Consider the following 26,333-nt stretch of genomic DNA (forward strand, 5'->3'; position numbering starts at 1 on the left):
GTCAGAGATGAAAATGATTTAAAGTGCAGCTGTGTGGAGGACAAGAAGATGTTAGCGCCCAATCCTACAAACATCTAGACATGTGAGTAATTTTACTCATATGCATAAGAATTCAGGCACTTTGTAATTCTCTCAGGTTTTAGGCTATGATATTTCTAGACTTAGTCATCCCACCACTTTGTCTCACTCTTATTTCCTTCACTTTTAATGTGATTGACAGAGGTGATCGTATGGCACGAAAGTTAAATTTAAGGTGATGCAGGTATTAACAAAAGAAAGAAACTTATAACAGGTCAGATATACAGCATGAAAAAAAAAGTTGACAATCAACAATCAGGGACCTAGTCAGCCTCTAACCGAACCTTCCAGGTGCTCTAAAGTTTAAGTGTAACAATCACCAAAGCAAGAGCTTATATCTGGCAATAATGGTATTAGGAACAATTTCTTGTTACAGTGATTTACCAAATACACACAGATTGGGTTACCAAATATGAATGCACTCTAATACTGCAAATAACGGACAAAGATTTTCAGTGTGATGCCATAACCTTTATAATGCAGGCTTGGGGCCTCGTTATACATCCTTTTAAGTCAATGAGAGTAGGTTCAGGCCCTAAACTTTACGGATTAAAGTTGGATGTAGGTAAAAAAAGTTATGCTTGGTTTTGAGAATCAAGGAATTCTGATTTCCAAGAAACTCACAAGGGATATAAACTAAGAGGTTTAGAAAAAAATCACACAATGTTGTTTAAATTATTAAAAGCAGGATATGTATGCGTACAGACAGATTCTAATCTGAAGGGACAGCCAGTGGTTGTCACCAATATCAGAAAGATCTGTGGGTATCCAAGTCTACCTTTCTAATAAAAGAAAGGTGCATGGGGAAAATACTATTCTAAAAGCCTCTTACCATGGTATTTGAAGCAATCAGCATTTTTAGTAATCTATGGACTGAATCAATGGGACTGATAATCTAACCTGCAAATCAGCTGCATGCTCACCTTTGCACAGCCCAGGAGGAGGTGGGAAACAAGGAACCTTCTTCTGAAGCCATCAGGAAATACTTTTAGACTCTTCTCTTTCCCCTACGCACAGGGCACATCAAATAATCTTGATGGGGCCAGCCTCTGCTGAAAAGTTGGTGGATGCCCCAAAAGGGGAACATCCACATAGCCTAATGGCTTAGAACTGCTCTACATACCCCACTCCCTGAGCCCAGTTAAGTCCAAGGCACAAAAGAATCAATTTTGTAACTTAAAATAAGGACTTTTGTCAAGAACAAATCTAAGTCTTTACTATAGCTTATGCAATATAAAGTTTAAATTAACACGGAGGAGCTGCATGGTGTAGATTCCTGGATGAAATCAGAAGCATGTCATTCAAAGTATGTCACTGTTTGTGTCAACAGTGGAGAACCATTCCAGGAGGCAGCAGAGGGGAAATCTCATAAAACAGTGACCTTGTTGGGTTTTGTGTTTTGGAAAGTATCAGGGAGGCTGGGCAGCCTTTAGAGTGTTAGTAGGGAAAAAACCCTCTATTTTGTTTCTAAAACCTATCTTTTAGAAAGTTCTGCTGGGAACATAAAAATTGATTCTGGACAGAATATGGTCAAGAAAATTAATCCCAGAGCAAATTTTTACAGTATTATAAAAGAAACTGAGCAGCACTCACTGCAACAATGAGTTATTGAATATGTGAATGCTTTACATTAGGGGTTTTTAAACTCCTCATTGTGTGTACTAAAGAATGCAATCTAGCTAATTATCTCAATAAATAGGACTGAAGTGAATGCACAATGGGTTAAATGCACCATACCTGTGTTTAAATGTATAAGGCTAAAAAGCAATCCTCGGTTGATGGATTCATAAGGGGATGCTAGTAATATTAAGAATCAGTCTAATGTTAAAGAATTAGGCTATATAGGACAGCTGGCTAGCATAGCAAAAAAGGTAGCTGTAATATTTGTTTAAGGAAATTAAAATGAATTCTGCTAAGTTGTGTAGCTGCTTTGTGGTATAGAAGAGTGGCGATAGGAAGACCACCAAATTAGTGTACTTATGACCTACTTATGTAGACTGAGACTTCCATTCCTTTTCTTTCTGGTTATTCTTTCCAGGTTTGTAAGTAGTTGCAACTTTGGCTGTGGTTCTTTAGGAAACCTAGGATGTGCTCCTGTAGGCTGGGAATTTCTAAAGGAGTCTAAGGTAGCCAGTACTCAAATCAGATTGAAAGTCAATGGAATGTGGGTACCTAATTACCTTTGACTCCTTCCAAATTAATCACCTTACTTTTGTTTTCGACAAATACCACTCCCTCCCTGTCAAAACTGAGCAATAGTATCTGGAAACCTATTGCAGAATTAGAAAATGTCTTAGATCAAAGGTAAAACAACTAGGCCCCCCATCTTGCAAACATGTACATTTTATGCATGTATTAAAATGTAAGCATGTGAGTAGTTTCACAAAAGTCAGAGTATGGTATTAATAACCCTGCCTGGTCAATATGATTACTTGTGTGCTGAATTTTATGTACATGCATACTGCTTGCAGGATTGGAGCTCTAAAGCTTCAACTTGCAAACTCTTACGTGAGTAGCCTTTACTTAGTCCTATTGATAGACTTCAGTGGGATTACTTGCATGAGTAGGGGTTTCCAAGGTCAGGCTCTAATATGGTATTTCATCTGGACCTTCAGTAGATATTTTTCCATATGGCAAGAACACCACGATAAACTAATTAGTCTCTGTTCAGAATGACCATATCAGATGCTGTAGAACAGGACTGAGGTACATGTGCAAGCTGTCTACTTGGATCACATCAACACTAAGTTTCTCACTTTCATGATTATTCTTAACTAAAAAAATAATCAGGACTTCAGCACTACTTTTAAAGTTTTCATAATTTTCTTTATAAATATTAGCAAGTTGGCATATCAATCCAAATGTTTCTATTTAATAGAATTTAATCACCCATCCCTCCATGCATATTTTCAATTAATTGAATATATGGTGCACCTACAGAACACTGCCCGAGTTGAAATATTACTCATTTGTACAATTTTTTTTAAACAAATCATTAAGAACTTCCTGCAAGGCATGTGTGAACACGCTATTTCAAATGCCTCAACAACTGACATCTGTAGATAATGGACTACACTATACAATGCAGGTTACACTTCTGTGAGCCTCCTCTTCTATATTGTGATCATATACTTCCGCCCCTTACAGTGGGACCTTTAATTCTTTCATTTGACTCCTGAAGAAAACCAAAGAGCTCATCCATGGTCACTGTAGACCCAGTTTTTGGTACTTGTAATAACATCTGAAAAATAATGTAAGGGTAAAAATTTATCATACATGTAAAAACTCTCTCTAAAATATATCAGTCTAAAATAGCAGGTACCAGGGCCTTACAGGTCAGCTTCCTGTTAGAGGAGAAATCAGCAATGCAAAGTTTGGGTATATTCTTAATACAACTTGTTTATTTTACATTATATACCCCAGCCCTTGACAGAGGTGGTCACAGCATGCCGGCAATCCCCTCTTAAAAATCTCAGCCAAAAACAGATTCCCAGGAAGCAACTGTTTCAAGAGCTGACTAGTTAGAAAGATTAAGGAACAGAGCAAACTCGCTTTTACTTCTTGCCACGGCTCCTCTAAAAAGAAGTGTCAAAAAGTATTTCTTCAGAGAAAGAACAGTACTCTCACTAATAATGAGACCTTGTAAGACTACGTGCAACTGCGCCATCTGGTGACCCTCAGGATAACAGTATTTAAAATTTGTGCAGCTATTTGTTCTGCAGACATTTTCCCCCTAAAAGTTACAGATAAGAAGTACTGTCCTGATCCTGCTCTTATTAGTAAGTGGCTATTGTCTACATACAATAAAGTATTTCTCAGTGATTGCCAGTATATGCAGAAATGTATGTGCGTGACAATTACATGGAAATGAATTTCAGGATATTGTTCTAGGAATTCTTTAGGTGTACCCATGTTTCTGATAGCTTAACAAGACAAATGCCTGAAAAGACATGCTTACAGTGAGCTAACAGTATTTTGAGTTTAATACCTTAAGTTTGCCTTTTACATACTTACCAGAGGACTGAACCTGGAACCATTCTGCACACAGAATACCCCAAATGAATTGACATCTACTCTACAGAACTATGATCAGATCCTCCACAAGTGAAATTTAAAGGGGGTGAAGGAGGATCACAGAAATAGATGAAGTGGAAGTAGACCGTATATAGAGGGGAAAATATATGCAGAAAGAGGAACAAAAACAAATGGGATTTAAACATTTTTGTACAGCTATTAGAAATTTGACAGATTAAATACCAATAGCATAAGTTTTTAGTAAATTAGTTTCACTTAATGCATTAAATGTAACAATTACGTAAAGTTAAATATCAGTCTCAAACTTTTAAGTTAATAGGAGCTCTTAAGTGCTCAGTACTTTTGAGAACCTAAGTTTAAACATTCAGTTCTCCAAGTCTTATGTACAGCACAGTACTTTCTCAAAAAAGAGGAGTTTTCCAATGCAGTGTTTATAATTTGAAACATTTCAATAGAGGAGTCCTATAACATGCCAGAGCTACAATATGAAAAAACTGGATAATCCATTCACGGAAAGTAGGGTATTATGGGAAATGTACGTATGAGGCTCAATTCTACAAGATACTGAACACACTGACCCCAATCCAGGAAAACTTAGGCACATGCTTAATTTTAAACATAAGCATATTTCCATTGAAATCAGTGCAAGTAGTCACACGTGGTTAATTTTAAGCATATTCTTAATGCCTTAACTTCAATGGGAATATTCTTATGCTTGATGTTAAGCATGTCTTTGCTGGGCTAGGGCCAGAATTCTCAGTCCATTGCAGGATCAAGCCCACTGTAAGGTAGCCAAGAACAACTAATTTCTACCACCTCCCCCCCAGGAAGGTTAAATGAGTTTATAATGGACGGTGGATATTTTAAAAAGATTTCATGAGTCTACTTGTGACCTGATCGGAATTTGATTTCAGATTTCAAGGTAAAGGCTACATGCAAACCCAGCCTACCATCTTGCTAACGCTTCTGCTATGAGAAAGAGCTCAAAAAACTAGAACAGCAAAGAAGCTCTGAATTCCCCTTCTGCTCATGAATAAGCAGTTTGTAATGCTTTATAAATGTGTACATCTTGATTTAGAATTGGATCTCATTATGTTTTACAAGTGTCCCATTATTCCTGAACCAATGTTTATTTTAGTTACTTACTACCAGTTATTTTGGAATAGGTTCTGCATTTTTCTAATGCCATTGTGCACAAGATGAAAAGAGAACACTCCCTTGTCACTGTACTCCTATATCTATACAGAGGAGTAGCTATTGATAATTTTGACACATTTTGAAAAGCACTTAGACTATATTCTAGATGATCTATGTATTCTTTTAACATGGTAAAATGTAAACAATATCTTTTGCATTAAAAACATCCATGAGCCATTTTGTGCTAGTGTCTCGTCTCTGGGTTGAAGCTAAATAATGCCATAGTCTAAATGGCCAACTAGCTGTAATTAGTTTTTCTGAAAAAGTTCTTGAAAGAAATAACATTCTTAAAACTAGAAGAATGTCTTAAACTTAACTACTGAGTAGAGACATGCCATCCAGAGGCATGCTAAGAAATCTGCAAATGAAAAGTTTACAGTATTAGTGAGACCAAAATCTGGAATACTACATCCAGTTCTGGTGTTCATGTTTTAAACAGGATGTTGGGAAAAATAGGGAAGGGAGCCACAAAAATTGTTCGTGGGCTGGAGAAAATGCCATAGAGGGGGGAAACCATTCATCCTATCAGAAAGGATACCGAGAGGTGACTTGATTCCAGTGTACAAGTACCTTCATGGTGAGAAAATACCAGTTACTTAAGAGCACTAATCCAGCAGGGAAAAGGCAAAACAAGAACCAGTGACTGAAAGCTCAAGCCAGACAAATTCAAATGAGAAATAAGGCACAAATATTTAACAGGGAGGGCAATTAACCATTGGAACAAACTATCAAGGGAAGTGGTAGATGCGCCATCTTGTAAAAGTCTTCAAAATAAAGACTGGATGCTTTTCTGGAAGATATGATTTATTCAAACAAGTTATAGGGCTCGACAAGATAACAAGTGGGATGGAAGAGGAAGATGCAACAAAATGGGCAATGTTTAGCAGAAAACTAAAAGCCTCAGCTGGCCACTAGCCTAACCAATTCCAGAGTATGATTTGTCAGCATCATGGCAAAGGTGGGTTTTAAGGAAGGATTTAGAAAAGATATGGTGGCAGCTTCATAAATATTGACATGGAGTTTTATTCCCAACCATAGGGCAGCATGGACCTAAAGTACAGAGGTACCTGAAGCATCAGAAAAGTGGGTAAGTGAGGCTGTTATCATTGGAAAAGCAAAGGTGTGGCAGAGGATCAATGCCTTGATAAGTTGTGTAGGTCCAATTTTAATACCTCCTTCCTGTCCTTTTGGGGGTGACCAAAAGGACCCATGTAATCTCTGTGGACAAGCAAATGCAAAACTGCAACTATCTGTGGCCCTCGCATGGAGGATAGGGTCCAGTTAGAGTTTCGGGAAATTTCTTGAACACTCTCCCTATAATGCACGGTGATTTCACTACACAGGTGTGAAAGGTGTTTCATTTGGGAAGCTCAATAAAATGACAGCTTTCCTCTTCGAATCTTACGGAGAACATCTATGCTTCTCTGTTGCACCACTTTTATTATAATTTTTCCATCTCTCAGATGCAGGGGTGTGTGTTTTAAAGAAACTACAACTCCCATGCCCAAGCAAGTATTTCTATCATTTGCATATGAAACAATTTTCTATATTCTGTTACCTTCAGGTATTCCTTCAGGGGGATGCAATGTGTTTCTGTTTACTGGAGTTCGGTGAACCATGGAGACCCTAAGCCCTGGTGACGTTTTAATAATAGAGCAGATTTCTTTGTTTTTTGTATTTGATTTCTTGTTTTGTGTTTCTTTGTTATGCAGAGACTGAAAAGAAGAGTGAAGCAACTCCAGTTATACAACAGCTATTGGCATGTAAGTGATCTTCTCACACACCTTCTTTAAGGGAAGGTCTTGATATCAGTAGGAGTTTGTACAAAGAGAGGGAGGAATAGAGCCATTAGAGATCACAGATATCAAGGATATTACTACAGAATATTAAACTAAGATTACTCTTGTACATTTAATTAAATACTATAGCAACAGTTCTCAAAATATTCAAGACACTTTTAAAGTCAAGCATTTAAATATTTTTATCATTAAGTTCTAGTCAACTGTGTATATTATTATAATACTCTTAATGCATTCTATCATGAAACTATTAGGCTAGGGCTAAAAAAATATATATCAAGATTACAACCTGATAAATTTTTTCTTCTGAACTCAAAGATGAAGGAGCAATTTCTTTTGAGTTTACATATGGACCCGTTGAATTTAGGAATAAGTCTTCACCACAAGAGGCCTTGTGCACTGGTGACAAGTTAAACTACACCTCAACCAAAATATAAGCAATATCAGTAATATGTACTTAAAATTCAGCTGATTTACTGGTAAGGTAATAAACAAAACTAAATTCAAATTGGCTAGCTCCTAAGTGAGAGATGGCCTGTATTGAGAGAACTCCCAAATCACTGAAGAGTCACCTTGGGTAAATCATTTAGGATATGTCTTACACTGCAGCTGGAAGGGAGTCTCCCAGCCCAGGTAGACAGACTTGCAATAGAGGGGCTCATGGTAGTGCACTGAAAACAACAGAGTGGATGTTGCGGCACTGAAAGAAGCTCAGGCTAGCCTTCTGGGCTCAAACCCACCCAATCCCCTGGGTCTGAGTGCAGGTGTCTAGCCCAAGCCTCAGCCAGTGCCACAACATCCTCGATGCTATTTTTAGCATGCTTGCGCAAGCAGTCTGTATCAGGGCTGGGAATCTCCCTCCCAGCTGCAGTGTAGAAATCTTTATGCTCTGATTTAGTATCTGCATGTATAAAATGGGAATAATGTTAATATGTCTCTCACGTGGCTTGTTAGGGTTAATAAATTTGAGTATCCAAAGCAGGTTCAACAGAAAAAGCTTGATGTATTATATCAACACACAATACTGGAGAGAGCCAGTACATCTTCCTTCTGAATAATTTGGTTCCATATTATGGAGTCTTCCTATTGAAGGAGCATCTCTCTAAAACTGTGCAGTTTGTTATGTCTGAATTCATCTCATGTGTCCTGCACAAAGATAAAAACTAATGCATTAATCTAAGGAATTAAAGGTTTTTAAAATACAATTTAAATATAGGTGGCATTTGTTTTTAACAAATATTTTTGAAATATGTTGGTGCAAATAAAGCTGTAAGGTGTTCATTTAACTATATAAAATCATTTTAAAAATCAAACATTCAATTTTAACAAGTAGGTATTCTAAGAAACATCCAGTTGACTGGATTTGCTGCACAATTGTTTGTAACTTAAAAATGTGTCGCAAATCAGGTAATTGCATGCATAAGTGAGGCGTACAAATTGTACATCTAATTTATTCCCAAACAGTCTCAATTTATAAAAAAAGATCAACTTTAACTTAACTGTTTTACCATATTAAAAAAAGATAGTACCCAGTAGTGTTTTGTATATTCATCTCACCTCTAATTCTTCTGGCTGAAAGTATGCTGTGCTTGTTAGCAATTGTCTATTTTTTTCTGTGATCAATACTTTAGAATTCATTTCCTATTTAGAAATACAAGAGAGCATGTAAACATCAAAAATATTCTTGGCAATTTCCTTCATTAGTAATTTGGGGTCCTATTCTATTCCCTTTGTACAAAATGGTATATTCTGGGAGTCTATTAAAATTTTAAGAAACTGATCTAAAAGGTAAAGTTACAGTTTATCCTACATTCATGTTACTTTTGTTCTTGTATTCTTTAAATGAAGGCATGGAATCAGTTTACTGCAGCATAAAGGGACGAGAGTTTACTCCTCAACCCCACCCTCAGATGGATAGATTAGACACTTCTTCCCTGTCTAGTGGTCTGATAGCAATTATATCTCTTCCCTGTATTCTCCAAATCATTCTGAATTAGGAAACAAGATAGAAGATACTAGTTGTCAGTGACACTAACTAGTTTTGTCTCCAAAGCAATCCACTTCATATCCATCCACAACTTTCAGAATTAATTTAGTTTAATGTATTTGCCCTTGAGGGAATCTGATCATTTTTAAAAATCCAGACTTGTGACTTATTTTGATTTTCTGCAGCCATATGAATTCCACTTCATATGAATTCTGCCATATTAATTCTGCAGTCACTTACTGTGGAGGGTGAAAAGTCCTCTGAACATGTATTACTCAGGCTTTCAGTTTTGAGTAAGGCATAATTCAGAAAGTCTGATTTGTTTTGGAATTTAATAGTTGGAAGAGCCTAAACATACTGAAGAAAGAAGAAACATACAATACACAAAGTGATCCAAAAACCAGCATTTGGAGGCCTGAGGCTGATGTTAAGTCATTTTTAGGGTCTCCCCCACACACATACTTTGTTTTTGTGAATCAAACTCAGTATGGAGGAAAGGGGGGAAGATAACAGAAAATGTGGAAATGGTGGAAGTGCTAACAACTTTGTTTCAGTTTTCACCAAAAAGGTTAGTAGTGATCAGACATCTAACAGTGAAAGCCAGCAAAAATGAGGTAGGAACTGAGGCTAAAATAGGGGGAAAGTTAAAAATGACTTAGACAAGTTAAATGTCTTAGTCTGCAGGGCTTGAAGACATACATCCTAGAATACTCAAGGAGCTATCCAAACTATTAGTGGTTATCTTTGAAAACTCATGGAAGATGACAGGTTTCAGAGTAACAGCCGTGTTAGTCTGTATTTGCAAAAAGAAAAGGAGTACTTGAGGCACCTGGTTAGTCTCTAAGGTGCCACAAGTACTCCTTTTCTTCATGGAAGATGGGAGAGATTCCAGAGGACTGGAAGAGGGCAACTATAGTACCAATCTATAAAAAGGGAATTAAGGACAACCTGGGGAATTACAGACCAGTCAGCTCAACTTCAGTATCCAGAAAGAGAATAGAGCAAATAATCAAGCAATCAATTTCTAGACACCTAGAAGATAACGTGATAAGTAACAGTCAACATGGATTTGTCAAGAACAAATCATTTCAAACTACCCGAATAGCTTTCTTTGACAGGGTAACAAGTCTTGTGCATAGGGGGTCAGTGGTAGATTTAATAGATCTTGACTTTCGTAAGGCTTTTGATACGGTCTCACATGACCTCCTCATAAATATAGCCTAGATGAAGCTATTATGAGGTGGGTGCATAACTGGTTGGAAAACCATTTCCAGAGAGTAGTTATCAGTGGTTCACAGTCAAGCTGGAAGGGCATATTAAGTGGGGTCCTGGAGGGATAGGTCCTGGGTCCAGTTCTGTTCAATATCTTCATAAATGATTTGGATAATGGAATAGAGTACACTTACAAAGTTTGTGGATGATACGAAGCTGTGAGCAGTTGCAAGTGCCTTGGAGGTTAGGATTCAAAATGATCTGCACGAACTGGAGATATGGTCTGAAGTAAATAGGATGAAATTCAATAAGGACAAATGCAAAGTATTCCATTTAGGAAGGAACAATTACATACATAACAAAATAGGAAGTGTCTTCCTACGAAGGAGTACTGCAGAGAGGGATCTGGGGGTTGTAGTGCATCACAAGCTAAATATGAGTCAGTGTAACACTGTCAAAAAAAAAAAGCAAACATTCTAGGAAGTATCATCAGCAAGAGTGTTGTAAGCAAGATACAAGAAATAATTCCTCTACTCTACACTCATAAGGCCTCAGCTGAAGTATTGTGTCCAGTTCTAGGTGCCACATTTCAGGAATGATGCGGACAAATTAGAGAGTCCAGATGAGAGCCACAAAAATGATTAAAGGTCTAGAAAACATGACTTGTGAGGAAAGATTGAAAAAATTGGTTTTAATATGGAGAAGAGAAGACTGAGGGAGGGGGACATAACAGTTTTTAGTACATAAAAGATTGTAACAAGGAGAAGGGTGAAAAATTGTTCTCCATAATCTGACAGGACAGGACAAGAAGCAATGGGCTTAAATTGCAGCAAGGGAGTTAGACTTTAGGAAAAACTTCGTAAAAGTCAGGATAGTTAAGCACTGGAACAAATTGCCTGGAGAGAATGTGGAATCTCCATCACTGGAGATTTTTAAGAACATGTTAGACAAACACCTGTCAGCAATGGTCTAATTATTACTTAGTCCTGCCTTGAGTGCAGAGAATGGGATTAGATGACCTACTGAGATTCCTTCCAGTCGTACACGTAAATGATTTTATGCACATTTTTGCCTATTTCTTTTCAAAAGCCATGAAAAATGTAGAGATCTGAGAAAGCGACCAACTATTTTTGCTGCCTCTCCTCAGGCTAAATTTTTCCAAGTTTCCCAAACTCTTTGCTGTGCTTTTTATGCTACAGATGTCTTCATGAAGCATGCAGGGTAGTATTCATTCCCAGGGAAGTTCCCATTTCATTTAGATTGTTTTATAGCTAAGGCTACGATTGTGTCAGGGATATTTTTAGTAAAAAAGTCATTGACAGGTCACAGGCAAAAAACAAAATCATGGAAGCCGTGACCTGTCCCTGACTTTTACTAAAAAACATCCCTAACAAAATGGGGAGGGAGGAGGGTCCAGCATCCTGCCCTCATCCCACAGCAGCTGGGAGCTGCAGGGACCCCATTGTCTAGGGGCTAGGAGGGGTCCCCCTGCTGCCTTGCGGGACTGGAGCTGGGGGGTCCCCCCCACTTCCCTGCAGGGGGGCCTGCTAGCGATGAAGGCTGAGGAACTGCAGCGGGCCCGCTGCCCCCAAGCAGCTCCAGTGTCTGGGAGCTGCAGGGAGCCCGTGGCCACTGAGCAGCTCTGGGGTTCCTCTGCTGCCGCTGCTGGCAACTGGGAGCTGCAGTGGGGCCCCAGCTACTTGGGGCAGCTGGGCAGCTCAGGGGTCGCCGGCGGCTGTGGCAGCTGGCCAGTTGCAGGACGTCCCACCACTGCGCGAGGGTCCCCTGCTGCTCGTGGAGGCTGATCAGTTGCAGGGCCCCCAGAGTCACTGAGGTCGCTGGAAGTCACGGAATTCCGTGACATAATCTTAGCCTTACTTATAGTGTCTGAGACAGACATGTTGCATGCAGCAGATTTGATTTGTTCCAAAGCATCACAGCACTGGCCTAACTCTTCTCCCATTGAATTCCACTCTAATTTCTACTGCTGCATAAGACACACAATCCTCAAGGCCATACAACAGGCCTTCCCGCAGCTCCCATTGGCCAGGAACAGCAAACTGCGGCAACTGGGAGCTGCGGGCAGCCGTGCCTGTGGACGGTCAATGTAAACAAACTGTCTTGCGGCCCACAAGTGGATTACCCTGACAGGCTGCGTGCGGCCAGAGGGCCACAGGTTGCCCACCACTGGTCTAGACCAAGCTTTTTGTTAGAATTCCTAACTGTTGCACTACCAATGATCAAAGCACTAGTGTGGACCAGCTGCTGGAATCTTTACTACATACTCTAACACTACTCAGAGCAGGTGGTGAAGATGCCACTTGGCATTCTACACTAGCACTCCGTCCACTGTTAATGAAAGAATGGAGATGTTAACCAACCAGAAGCTTAGTATACACAAGACCAAAATGAGTATAACATACTCTAACCAGATTCATTTTCATCAATATAGGGCCTGATCCTGCACGCCTTGTGCACTCAGGACACTTATGCGTCAGTGGGCATTCTGGGTGTACAAGGAAGGCTGAAAATGGCCTATGTAAATGTAAGCCTAACTTCCACTGCTTCAAAGTGAATATATACTCAGTTTGCCTGATACTTGTCATTTCGAGATTGCAGCTTTGTATCAACCTTCACAGCTTCCATCATTGCCCAGTGGAATTCTTTTATCTGTGGGAACTCCTCATTTTAAGCCTCCATGGGTAAACAGCACAGTAGAAATGCTTACCATCTCAATGTCTGGTTGTTTGGATGGCAGCACTTCCGCTGTCAACTCATGTGATTTAGTTGAAATGCGTTCTGCAGGAGATGCAAGCTGATGGCATGAAGATGTCTCACTCGTTAACAGACTGCTGAATTTTACTTTTTTCCGGCACTTCATGTTTTTAGGATTAGCAGTTTGGTTATCAAGCTATAATGAGATGAACAATTATACTTCATATTATAAAATGGACCCCCATTGTCACCATCTGAAGTGCCAGACAAAAGGACAGCACAATACATCGATTCTTAAGAGTCAGATTATTGCCTTACACCACACTCCTAGATCTAGTTAAGCACAGTTAAATTAATCAATGTAGGCAGTAGCACCTGGCCACCCAATCAGGGCTCTGGATTCTGTTGCGCTAGACACTGCACACACACACACACTCTCCCTGCCTCAAAATGCACACAAATCTAGTATTACTTCCGGCATGGTTCCAGAGTGACCCTCACTCGGTCTCTCCAGAGGCACCCCTTTTAAGTGATAGGCCAAGTGCCTATACTACTCTCAGAGTGGAATCCCATGACCTTTAGATTGAGTCATCTGCTTACAACTCCTGTTTACCAACCATGTTTCCTCAGAAGGTCCAACTGGGCTTGGACCCTGCTATAGACTTCCCTTTTGGAGCTGTGAACAGTAGGTAGATGCAGTGACGTGGAAGTTTCTTCAAAACCAAGCATTATTTATCCATAGGAACATTGCAATCACAGTGAAAGGGGTTAAAACAAGGTATCTACATGCCTTATTGCCTTACCTAAGCTTAAGATTTCCCTCAAATTTGGGTAGGCCTACTTATCCTGCCTGCTCCCCCCTTTCTCTGGAAGCCAGCTTACAGTCTCTGCAGACTGTCTCTGCCAGTCAGCTTCAGGTCTGAGGCTTTTAACAGTGTCCACTTTCTAAAAGCCCTTACTCTGTCCCAAGATAGAGATGGTAGTGCCTCCTTTGGATAGACAAAGAACAACAAAAGGTTTTTACATCTGTATTGTCAATTAAGCACCAGTAATCAGGGTGGTCTAAAGCCAGTGTCTTTGGATTCTTGCAGAGGTGCAAAAATCACTCAGGACTGAATTAATTCTTTGCACCCATGTAACAGTCAGCAAGCTAGAACACCTAAAAGATACAGCTATCTCCCAGGTTCTTTACACTTACCATTACCAAAGACCTGCAAAAATAATTGCCTTCAAAAACATTTAGGAAACACGGCCCATCAAGATATTACACTTTTTTTAGTTCTCCTAGTGATATATGGGTGCTCAAATTACAACAAGGTATATTAATCATTAAAACCCTCACCTGTCTCTTTGGTCTTGCAGGTAATGAAGAGAATGTACTCCTTTTTATATCCGGAGTTTTTTCCGGAGTAGACACAATTTTACACACTTGTTTTCCTGTGATGAAAATAATTGGTTTATTGGAGAAAAGGAGCATAGATGCTCTCCATCCCTGCATTGTAAATTATCCCTTGAAAGAGAGAATCACAGATCATGCCACAAAATCCACATGCAGAGTTTGCTTCTCTTGCTCCCTGATTTTGCTCTGTTCCTGGTTCAGTCCTTGGTAGGAGAAGTTTAGAGTGCTTTTCCTGCTCACCTGTCTCCCTACTGCTCCCTCTGCTGCTGCCCAGCTTTGCACACAAACCACAGAGCAGAGAGCAAACACTATATAAGTCAGGAAGCAGCCTCTGATGGGGTCTGCCTGTGCTGATATTTTCAGCCCAAATTAACCAGAAAAAAAATTAAGCAATTTTTTGGACTGTGGCCAAAACTGCAAAATTAGTTGGAATTCATTCAGAATTTGAGTTATCAGGAGCCACTCATGATATTAATAGAGCCTTCACCTTCAAATACCACAAACAAAATAAAAAAAACAAGACTCAAAATATAAGAATTAGCAGTCTAGTATCTGGCTAAATTAAACTTTTTTTATTTTTTAATTATAGGGGAAGGTAAGAAATTGCCTTTTTCATTGGACACTATATGTGATTAACTGGTATACAGAGGGGGTTTGGTTTCCCGTAAAAGTTGACGGTGTTCTGGATGAAACCTAGTTCTTACGGAAGGGGTTTTAACAAAGAGGTTCCTTCCCCCTCCCTTCTCCTGCTCATAGCAAAGCTCAGGCTTTGAGAGCGCTAATGGGTCAGGCACAAGCCTGGTTCTAATAGGGAGACCTGGGCTGTAAGTTTCATATAAAAGATAATGGAAGTTTCTATGGTTTTGGTTATAGATAGCAAGAGATTTGCTAACAGCAAATATAGTCAATGGCCAGTGATGGGACACCAGATGGGGAGGGCTCTGAGTTACTACAGAGAATTCTTTCCCAGGTGTCTGGCTGGTGGGTCTTGTCCACATGCTCAGGGTCTAACTGACTGCCATATCTGGTGTCAGGAAGAATTTTCTTCTGAATCAGATTGGCAGAGACCCTGGTGTTGGGGTCACCTTCCTCTGAAGCATGGGGCACTGATCACTTGCAAATTTAAAGTAGTTTAATAGGTGGATTCTCTACAATTTGAAGTCTTTAAATCATCATCAGAGGACTTCAGTAACTCAGAGGTTATGGATCTATTACAGGAGTAGGTGGGTGAGGTTCTGTGGTCTACAATGTGCAGACTGTCAGACTAGGTGATCATGATGGTCCCTTCTAATCTTAAAGTCTATTAAAAACAGAACATTTTACTTTTAATAGACCTTCTTAGCTTCTTTTCTGAGATTTAAGAACTATATAGTTTAGATTTTTTTTTTAAAAGCACTTAACCTCAATGGTACTTGTCTCTGCCAGATGTTAAATACAGTGAAAAATAAAAGCAAGGAACTGCTTCTCACCTACCCCCTGCCAATAAGACCAACAAGTCAAACCCTTTTCCCTACCAATATTAGCTATTATGAGCCCTTTCCTTCCAGTACACTCAGTCTTTATATTCCCTAAAATAATCCTTCCTGCATGCTGAGATCTCTCAAAACACACTGAAGTCACCAGCAGAGGAGATTAGGTGGCAAATTAATGTAAGCAGTTATCCAATTAACTGTGTTACCAAGACGTGCTGTCTTGAATAGCAATGTTCCTTATTGGTTTTCTGCAAGGTAGAGGGCTAGGCTGTCACTAGGTTGATAGGATCTAGTAAGACAGAATTCTTTGGGAATCAGTGTAACTGGTAGCAGACTCCAAATAAGTTTAAAGTGGAATAAAAAAATTTAATAGACTACTAATTTGCAAGTAGTACAACTATTTTAGGCCATGTTTTACCTGCTACAATTGTTGAAACATTCATCAATTCAGAAGAATCTTTATTGCATTTTGATGGTGACTCTCTGATAATAAATGAAAATTCTGTTATAAGTATCTTAAAATTTAGACAGCAAAATAATTACAGAAAACTAATTATAAGATAGCTCTAAACTTTCCTCTTCATTTTCATCAAAGCAACTTAGGAGTTCAGTTACATTTTTTTCTAATGTAATTTTTCCACACAAAATAGCTGATCAAATGATTCAAATACCTACAGTTTATCAAATCAAGCAGATTAAGAATATGAAGGGATTTTATAATTTAAAGACTGCAGAAAGCAAAAAGAAGTATCTAAAATCAAGTACTATATAGTGAAATATATCCAGAAGAATACCGAAAAATTTAGGTAGTGTGTAGTGGAGCCACTTAAAATCCAAGAAGTTTGCTTGTTTTAGTAGACATTTGTCTCAACTCTTCAAACACTTACTCACCCACTTATCTTAATTGATCGGTCCCACTTAAACCAGTGGGGCTGCTCAGAGTGAAATCAATCAGGAGCACAAGTATTTGTAGATCAGGACATTAATTTGCATATATGGGACAAAATAATGATACATGTGTGCTTTGTAGGTTTATTAAAAATTAAGTCAAATTCTCCGCTTTAAAGATTACCTCCCAACATACTGGTCTTGATGACCCTCTGATATGGCCTCTAAAAGACAAGAAAGTTTAAATTTAAAGATAGCTATGAAAGGTAGAGGATATCCTACTACATATTAATATTTATATAAAGTGTATTATAAACATGAACATTATCTTGAGGTGCTATTCACTGTAGTGCAGAAGGGCCTTTCCAATGAATTAACTAAAGCATAGAGACTTATAAGGTCTTTCTAGAGTGAACTCTATTTAGTTTTAAATTAAGTGAAATAAGCATTTGAAATAATTTAATATAAAAAGGAGTTACCTAATATCTCTGAAAGATTTGAAAGTGGCAGCATCTTATCTATGGTCACTGCTTTGCTGGTGTCCAGGAGAGTAGAATTCTTATATTTGAGAAATTCCTCAGGATTGGAATTATTTCTGTCTGAACACAAAAGATACAGTTGGAAGTTGCCTTTCACTCTGTAGTTAATTCCTTTAACAAATGTATAATATAGACCTGTGATGTTTGAAAGATAAGTCCCTCATTTAGGGTGAAATGCATTGTGAGAGGTCCTCTGCCAGCTGTTGCAGCCAATCTCTTCCCTACATACCTTGCAGAAGCAAAAACCCATAATTTCCTTTCTTGTTTTTTAATATAATCACAGCTGAAATCTCTGATGCAATATAGTAGATCAGCATACACTGCAAATGCAATTTTTATCCAAGGATCTCGAAGCATTTAAAACATTAGGCCTAGACTGTCAAAAGGCACAATATGTAGGCCTATTCTGGCCAATAGCACTTGAAGAACATGAATTCATGCCCACAAAAAAAGGTCAGACTTTTGAACATTTAAAGCTAAGGTCTGTGGAAAGGCAGAATGAGTCTAACTGGATAGTGAACAACAAGTATGATTAACAGTCCAACAGATTTTCTTTGCGCATCAAGGCAACATGCAGTGTCTATGATATAGGGAACAGGATGCACCAGAACTAGGGGGATCTTTCAGCATTTACATTGTGCTCCATGTTTAAATGTTCAGTGTCTTTATTTTGTTATCCAATACTGACACCTGTCAGAGTGGACATCCTTAAAGGAGTACATATACATAGAAAAGTAAAGTTTTGTTGCATATGTTAAATGCTTTTCTATTGTACGCAAGTTCAAAATATCTTTCCCTTTGATTTTTTTAAAATTCTAACTTTACCTGCTTTAGTCCCTAATTAACGGTTATGAACTTTAAAATCAACAAAGAGTCCTGTGGCACCTTATAGAACTAACAGACATATTGGAGCATGAACTTTCGTGGGTGAATACCTACTTGGTTGGATGCATGTAGTGGAAATTTCCAAAGGCAGGTATCAGACTTCAAAGAGAAACTGCTGAGCTTCAGTTCATTTGCAAATTTGACACCATCAGCTCAGGATTAAACAAAGATTGTGATTTGGCTCGCCAACTACAAAAGCAGTTTCTCCTCCCTTGGTGTTCACACCTCAACTGCAAGAAGAGGGCCTCATCCTCCCTGATTGAACTAACCTAGTTATCCCTAGCCCAATTCTTGCTTGCTATTTATACCTGCCTCTGGAAATTTCCACTACATGCATCCGACCAAGTGGGTATTCACCCACGAAAGCTCATGCTCCAATACGTCTGTTAGTCTATAAGGCGCCAGAGGATTCTTTGCTGCTTTTACAGATCCAGACCAAAACGGCTACCCCTCTGAAGCATGAACTTTAAAAGAAATCTGGGCTAGATCCTGACCCTATTTTAATTGCTGTGCATTGCTCAGGCCACCCTATCCCAGACACATTTTGGGGGTGGATGGGGATGTGGCCAGAGCATGCTGTACTCAGCTATCTCCAGCTAGTACTAAAGTCCCCAAGGAACCACTTCTGCCAGCCTTTAAAACTACTTCAAAATTATGCATATGGCCAGTCAGCCCCTAGATTGGAGGATCAAGCCCCTGTAGATCCTGCAATGAGCACAGCCTGGCTCAATCCAGAGATCTGACCCAAGGAGTGAAAGATACAAATATTCAGATATAATAGTATAATTAACTATATCTATGTATCTTTCTACATCCATCATATCTTTCTACATCAGGCTGAAAATCCAATTTGAAAATTAAGTTTTACCTAAACTGTCTTCATCCCTGAATATTTCAGGTGATGGGCAACTATTCATGCTATCAGTAGACTCTGTACTGGAATCCATGTCCAAACAGTGCAGTAGAAAGGTAGAGACACCTGTAGGCAGAGTCATTCCTGTAATTTAAGAGGAAAAAATGGTTGAAACATTGTCAATGGACCATCAGGTGAGGGTATAAATTCTGATCCTGCAACGAGCTAAGTATCTTCAATTATTATGCGTAGTTTTAAAATACAACATTTTAACACAAAAGTGCAAAATAAAACCTGGCTTATGTTGTAAGCCTAGAAACTCTCTCACTCATTTCATGCAAGATTCATTTTAAAGAAGTGACAAGGTTTGGGCTGCAAGATGCAGACAGATTTGTTTTGAATGTTAAAATGCATCAGACATGTGGCCATCTGGTATGCCTAGCAGCTTGTCATAAGAATGGTAAGGTCTTTTGGTATTTGGAGAAACTCTTGATGTGTGCATGAAGTTAGTTATGGATCAACTCATCCATCCTCCTTCTCCAGAGAAAGAACCCCATAGGTTAGGGTCAACTTAAAGGGGACTAATATACAAGCTCACACTGCAGCAGAGCTCCCTGTGTAGTCATATATACTGTCCTTTAAATGAGATACTAAATCTACAGTAGATCCCTTCTGGCAGGGGTCTAATGGAAGTCTAGGTAGAATCTGAATATCCCATGGCACTTTTCAAAAAGTAGGGATAGCCCTGATTAACAGGCCTTCACTCAAAACTGTTCTTCTAGCCAAAGGACACAGATCTATTAGAGTAGCTAGGTAATCCTCCCAGTGACATATTTTGGAGACTGGCACAGAGCTTACACATGTTATCAATTATCCACCTAAAAACCTCTCTATATAATTAACTCCCAGAAGTGAGCTAGTTACACAAGAGACTCCATTCCCTTGGGTATAGCCAGAGCTGGTGCTAGGCATAAGCAGACTAAACTTTAAAAGAAATCTGGGCTAGATCCTGACCCTATTCTAATTGCTGTGCATTGCTCAGGCCACCCTATCCCAGACACATTTTGGGGGTGGATGGGGATGTGGCCAGAGCATGCTGTGCTCAGCTATCTCCAGCTAGTACTAAAGTCCCCAAGGAACCACTTCTGCCAGCCTTTAAAACTACTTCAAATTATGCATATGGCCAGTCAGCTAAACAATTGCTTTTAGGGCCCCAAGCAGCTCAAGGGAGCCCCCTATTTGCTTATTTTGCATTGGGGGATCAAAAATATTCCTGCTTAGGGTCCCCAGTGGGCTAGCACTGCCTCTGGGTCACAGCATAATGGCTATCTGCTTAGATCATCCTGTTATATTCAGTTGGCCTTCTTCAGTACACTTAGAGACTCACTGAAAGGCATTATTCAAGTTCAAGGGTTAGAATTCTATCATACTGTTGTCTGGGACACTTGACTACACCAGAAGTATAACTGAACTGAAGATTGCAACTGGAAAGATTAGGGAAAAATTAGACAAAAATAGTTGAGGATAGACCACTCTTCCACCTAAACCTCAGATAACTACAGCCAATCTTAAGAGGCCAAGTAATACTGATCATTAAAATGCCAAACCGTAACTAACAGGAATACATTCCTATATGCTCCTGGAAAGTTAAGAATACAGAGAAAGAGGGCTTTTCTGAGATGTGTCGATTTTGTAAGGAGAGTCCTCTTCATAAATGAAGGTAAAATATATTAGCCACTCAGAAGCACTTTGTAACAAAAGTTGACCAAACGCGCGTTGGAATCAACAGAAATAGAAACCCAACCTGGATTCAAACAGTGCGTACTTTCTGAATGTAATATGCAGTGCTGTAGTTATGTCAGACTCTGGATATTCAAGAGACAAGATGGGTGAGGGTAATCTCTTTTATTGGGCCACCTTCTGTTGGTGAAAGACAAGCTTTCGAGGTCATATAGACCTTTGTCTTTGTCAGGTCTGGAAAAGGTTCTCAATCCTGTCACAGCTAAATACAAGAGCAAAAAGATAGAAATGTGCTAACAACTTGTGTTAAACTTGTCCAATGCCTGTTCTCACTTTCAGGTGACGTTGTAAACAAGAAGCGGGCAGCATTATCTCCTGTAAATGTAAACAAACTTGTTTGTCTTAGCAATTGGTTGACTAAAAAGTAGGACTGAGTGGACTTGTAGGCTCTAAAGTTTTACATGGTTTTGTTTTTGAGTGCAGTTATATAACAAAAAAACTACATTTGTAAGTTGCACTTTCACAATAAAGAGCTTGTATTATGGTACTTATGAGGTGAATTGAAAAATACTGTTTTATCATTTTTACAATGCAAATATTTGCCATACAAATATAATACAACACTTGTACTCGCTGTTATAACTGAAATAAATATATTTGAAAATGTAGAAAAACATCCAAAAATATTTAATAAATTTCAATTGGTATTCTATTGTTGAACAGTGCGATTAACTGCGCTACTTTTTTTTTTTGAGTTAATCATGTGAGTTAACTGATTTATCAACAGCCCTACTTTCTGAACGTAGGGCAGTCTGAGCTAGTACAGGAATAATGCAGAAGTCAAATCTAAAAGTTGTACTGTAATAGCAATATTTATAGAACGGTCCTTTAATTCCAATTTTTAAAGTTGTATATATTCTATATATTAATAGCCTAAAATGTACTCACCTGAAGTAGTCTCACTGTTTCTCAAACTTTCTTTACTTTCAGAGTTGATATGCAGAGATTCCTAAAATTAACAAGGGAAGATGCAGATGAAAATAGTAACAAATCTAAATTAAGAGATGTAATCAGATTTATTCTTTTATTATCAAGGATTCAAAAGAAAAGTTTTGAGAATGACAAATTTATGCAAAAAAGTTACTTAGGTTAACTGACAATTAAACCTGCCAGCACCACATAGCCAATATAGTTGTATCCTACTGTTTTTCATGTATCATTAGCAAAATTGCCATCCGACTTATTGTTCTGAATCTACTGTTAGTAAAAGTTGGCTTTATCCTAATTTTATTGCTTGGATAAAGCTTCAATTGAAGGCCTTCTGCAATCAAGGAAAGTTCTACATAAGCAAGAAGTGCAAGGCTAGTGCAAATATATGAAGCAAGAGAACACCACACACACCTTCTAGTTGACTTTTGCTTACAAGTAAAACTGATTTGCACAAACATGATGCCGATGCAGTGAAACACACAAGTAATTTTATGCACGTAAGTAGTCTTATAGAACTCAAGGGGACTACTCACATCCATAAAGCTGAATGTTTGCACGATCAGGGCCCAGGTATCAAAGTAATTGATGGAAGGTAAATAAGGAACACCCAAATATAAATTTTACAGTAACATTTGAGGATAATCATTTTACAGTCAGAAGTGATGGGACTTAGTTTATAGGATGTGTTTGAGCTAAAAAGGATTTTGTAGAAAAAGTGGGTTTTTTTTGCTGTAATGACATTATCTAGCTATTATGTAGTACTTCTGATTTGTTAACGCCTTTATGAAGTGCTTTGAGATAAGTATTATCCCAGTTTTGCAGATGGAAAAACTGAGGCAGAATCCTGACATGACTTGACCAAGATCAGATAGCAGCTAGTAATAGTATTTCTGCATGTTTACCAGTTATATACCAGTTTTTGTTCTGGCAACCCACAGTGCAAAAAAAAGCTATAAAGCCAAGTTCAGCCCTAAACAAATGCATGTGACTGCCAATGACTTTTCTGTGAGTAATGCTTTTGTAGAGAAGGGGAGAATTAAGCCTACAGCAGACAGGGACTCCATCCCTCGCACTGCTCCCCCCCAAATCTTACCTTCCACCAAATAGTACCAACCAATAAAAATTAAGATTTAGTAAAGGGTGGTGGAGTAGAAAATGTTCATACCCTCAACAGCATAGTGCTTTTTTCCCTGATGTCTTCATTTTCTTCCATACCTGTAATTTTCTCATCATTTAATTGATCACTATGTTTGGAAAAAACACAGCAAAACGAAGTTTGCACTTGCATTACACATGCTAAAATTTAGCTCATTCTACAATTTTTAAAATTAAAAGTTAAATTAGAGCTCATTCTATGGAAGTCCTTAAAAAACAGCCTTTTAGATGGTGGTCAAATAGTTCAATAGATAACTGCTATCAGAATTTGGTAGGCATCTCTCCAACATCTATCAGACAGTTATGAATTTAGCACAAGCAGCTCTGAAGTTAAGTATTGTAACTGATAGTGGTATATTTTGAATGTGCGTTACCGCAGACCTCTGATCAGATGAACTGTTTGTTTTGGTCACTTCAGAGTTTTCTTTGATTTTTGGTAAGGCTTTCCGATTGGGATTTCCGTTCACACCTACAGAAAAGTGAATATTTAAATTTAGAACTAAGACTACCATTAGCAAAACTATAAAATTAATCTATAATGAGCAGGGTCATAGAAGACAAATGACAAGTTAAAAATCTTATTTAGAGACAGTCATCGATCTTTAATATGTTTGCAGTATTGGGGTAAAACTCTGAACGAGGATCCTACCTTGCTGTTTCTTCCCAGGTGCTTTGTTTGCTCACATACTAATATAATGAGACAAATCACACCATCTGGCTTAAAGAAATACAGCAGGCTGTTCAGAGTATGACAAGTCTCACTGGGTGTGACCCTTTCACAGGAAAACAGAATCAAAATTTTTGGAAGGGACATTTTCTGTGGGGTTCGCAAAAGTTTTGAGTCCAACTAGATTTTAATAACTAACCCATTATAAACTCTGAATTTATAAATCAGAAGTCGTCTTTTAAGTCTTTTTAACAGGGATTGGTTACCAATGATAATGTTACATACATCCCTGATACTGAAAACTTAGAAAAATCAACACCATGCTTCATTGCTTGCATCCCAAACATTGCAGTACAATTTGACATAAGTCAATTTTATCACCAAGTTAGCTTTACATTGTGGATTTTGGGGATATAGGGATTTTTTGGGGGGATGAGACTATTACAAAAAGCTAACAGCCAACATAAATCCTGAAAAATTAGACATTATAATTTCAGCATTAATAAGGTAAGATGTTATTTTCAGACACATGTAAGGACATTCCTTAATGAATTCATCATTTTAAAGAGGGGTCCGAAGCTTCACCTCCATGCACATTTCGTCCTATTCACAAGGGAGAAAACAGAACTGAGACCAACCACTACATAGCACTCTGCAGCAGCCCCGGCTGGGGCTCCCTGGATTTTGGGATTGGACAGGATTCAGAGCCAAGAATCATCCCCTACTAAGCCCTTTCCCTCTGGATTTGTGTAGATGTTTACAGTTTATAAGCATATTAACTCTCTATGGGTCCTCTCCATGACTGCTATCAGCACCTATTCCATTGTACAAGGTGGCTCAGCCAACGGAAACAGCTCCTGCAAATAAGAGTGGGAACCAGCAGAACAGGGTCAAGGCAGAAACCAATCACAGGGTTTTAAAAACTGCCTTTTAAAGAGAGTGTCTCCTTCTCAAACGAGTGAAACTTGATAATTCTTGTGGGAAATGAAACAGCTGATCTTGATAAATCATGATCTGTCCCCATATAAGCAACTCACACAAAGACCTCCAGTTTAAGTTCTATCTGTAGTCAGTGTCTGTGTACACAGATTTTTAAAGTCCCTAGACCCTTCCTGCCAAGTCTCAAAGGAGCCTCTCTTTTCTGAGGATTAGTATGAACTGTTTTTGAAGTGCCTCTCCTTGGTGATTAAGGGTTTTGTCATGTGTTTCAAGAAGGGTCACATCTTGGGTGGCATAGGGAAACAAATTATGTCCCTCCATGGGAAATATCTATGAATAGTAAACAACTATTTAAATCAGTCTAGAAGAGCTATTGATTAAAGGAGAGAGCAAATCAAGACCGCTGGGTTCTATTCCCAGGTCTACCTCCACCTTGTGACCAAGTCACTGCATCCCCAGTTTCCCCATCTGCAAAGTTTTATTAACTATGCTTTCCTACCTGTCAGATAACCCTCCCACAAACACACACTTGAAATGCACTGCCTCTTGCTGCTTGGAATACTCAAAACTCACAAAGACACCCTTTCTTCTCTACAGCCTACTGACCCTTGATGTTACATACATCAGAAGCACATGACCAGCAAGCTGTTTTTCCTTTTTAAATCCCAAGTAAAATCAACTTGTTTACATCAAACAGCAATTTAACAACATTTGGACTGTCTTAGGGACGATAAGGATGAGCCATTTTTATTCAACGTATAACTGACTTTTTTTTTAAGCACAGTACTTCAATGTGCATCTATATTTTGACAGGACTTGGGCCTACATTTTCCCTTTTCTTATTAGGTTAGAGTCATAATATGAAGGTTACATGACAAACAAGATGCAGCAGTGGCCAAGGAATGTACACAGCTGATACGCAGGCCACTCCTTGCACCTCTCAAACTATCAGAGGCTAAAACTGTTGGACCCAATATGGAAGCAAGACCCAGAATGGAGTGGTGAGAAATATGCCTTGAAATCCCACCTGTCAAGCAGGAGGGAAAATCAGTTATTGGCATTTAATGTTATCGAATGGAATGCACCCTGAACAACAAGAAATCCATTATAGGATATAAAGGGGGACGTCAGGGTTCCAAGACTTGAAGAGTATTCACTGTCTTGGTTTAGCCATCCTTTATTCTGGAAGTAAATTGTTTATATTTAAACAAGAACTCCAAAACGTACATAAAGTCAAATTGGATCTCGAGAGAGGCACATCGCCCTAATTAATGTGGGAAGGGTGAAAGGTAGCAGGTAATACCTCCTCCACAAGTTACACTAACACCACCACAAAGGGGCCTCACTGTGGCTCTAGTTAGGATACATACAATCCCTCCCCCCCACTCTGCACTACCGGGATCTGGCATGTAAACATCTCTTAATAAGCTTATCCCTCAGCATCTTGATAAGCCCACCCAACCTCAAGCTATATTTTTGCCTATCACACATTGTAGTGGCAGTTAAACTTCTAATGTGCCCATGAATGTTAAAGGAAACTCAGAGGAGGTGACAAGACTGAGTAACAGTTACTACTTTGGGCATGGGACTGGAAGAGGCGGCAGCAGGGCTGGAGGGTGCTGGCTTTTCTGCTGCCTTGGGGACCTGACAGCACCACCCCAGGTACAGGGGAGGAGCAGTACGCATTCTTCGGTCTCTGTCGGGCATAGGTACGCAGTTTGAACCACTCCATCTTCTTTTCTTTCTCCTCCCAGCAGTGCCTGCAAGCGAGTATGGGGCAGGA

At 38.9% G+C, this 26,333-nt stretch overlaps 1 protein-coding gene across 1 annotated transcript; it reads right to left on the reverse strand.

Moving 5' to 3' along the window:
• Nucleotides 1-2,968: 2,968 nt before the first annotated feature.
• Nucleotides 2,969-26,333, reverse strand: MEIKIN (meiotic kinetochore factor). Its single transcript, XM_074962084.1, has 14 exons — nt 26,126-26,333; nt 23,326-23,413; nt 22,955-23,033; nt 21,748-21,808; nt 19,075-19,203; nt 17,262-17,381; nt 16,967-17,006; nt 16,313-16,377; nt 14,366-14,460; nt 13,037-13,219; nt 8,667-8,750; nt 7,399-7,524; nt 6,869-7,025; nt 2,969-3,319 (listed from the first exon to the last, which is right to left on the reverse strand). Exons 1-14 carry the CDS (start codon nt 26,280-26,282, stop codon nt 3,273-3,275), a joined length of 1,431 nt encoding a protein of 476 aa, XP_074818185.1. The 5' UTR covers nt 26,283-26,333; the 3' UTR covers nt 2,969-3,272.

Source organism: Natator depressus, chromosome 8 (assembly GCF_965152275.1).
Source record: "Natator depressus isolate rNatDep1 chromosome 8, rNatDep2.hap1, whole genome shotgun sequence".
NCBI classification, from domain to species: domain Eukaryota; kingdom Metazoa; phylum Chordata; order Testudines; family Cheloniidae; genus Natator; species Natator depressus.

Excerpts from the sequence above, each read along its gene's own strand:
- MEIKIN (XM_074962084.1), bottom strand. The coding sequence starts at position 26,282 with ATGGAGTGGTTCAAACTGCGTACCTATGCCCGACAGAGACCGAAGAAT. Across the intron at positions 23,034-23,325 it reads AACAGTTCATCTGATCAGAG|TGATCAATTAAATGATGAGA; the intron begins GTCTGCGGTAAC and ends TTCCAAACATAG. Across the intron at positions 8,751-13,036 it reads AACAACCAGACATTGAGATG|GAAATGAATTCTAAAGTATT; the intron begins GTAAGCATTTCT and ends ATTTCTAAATAG.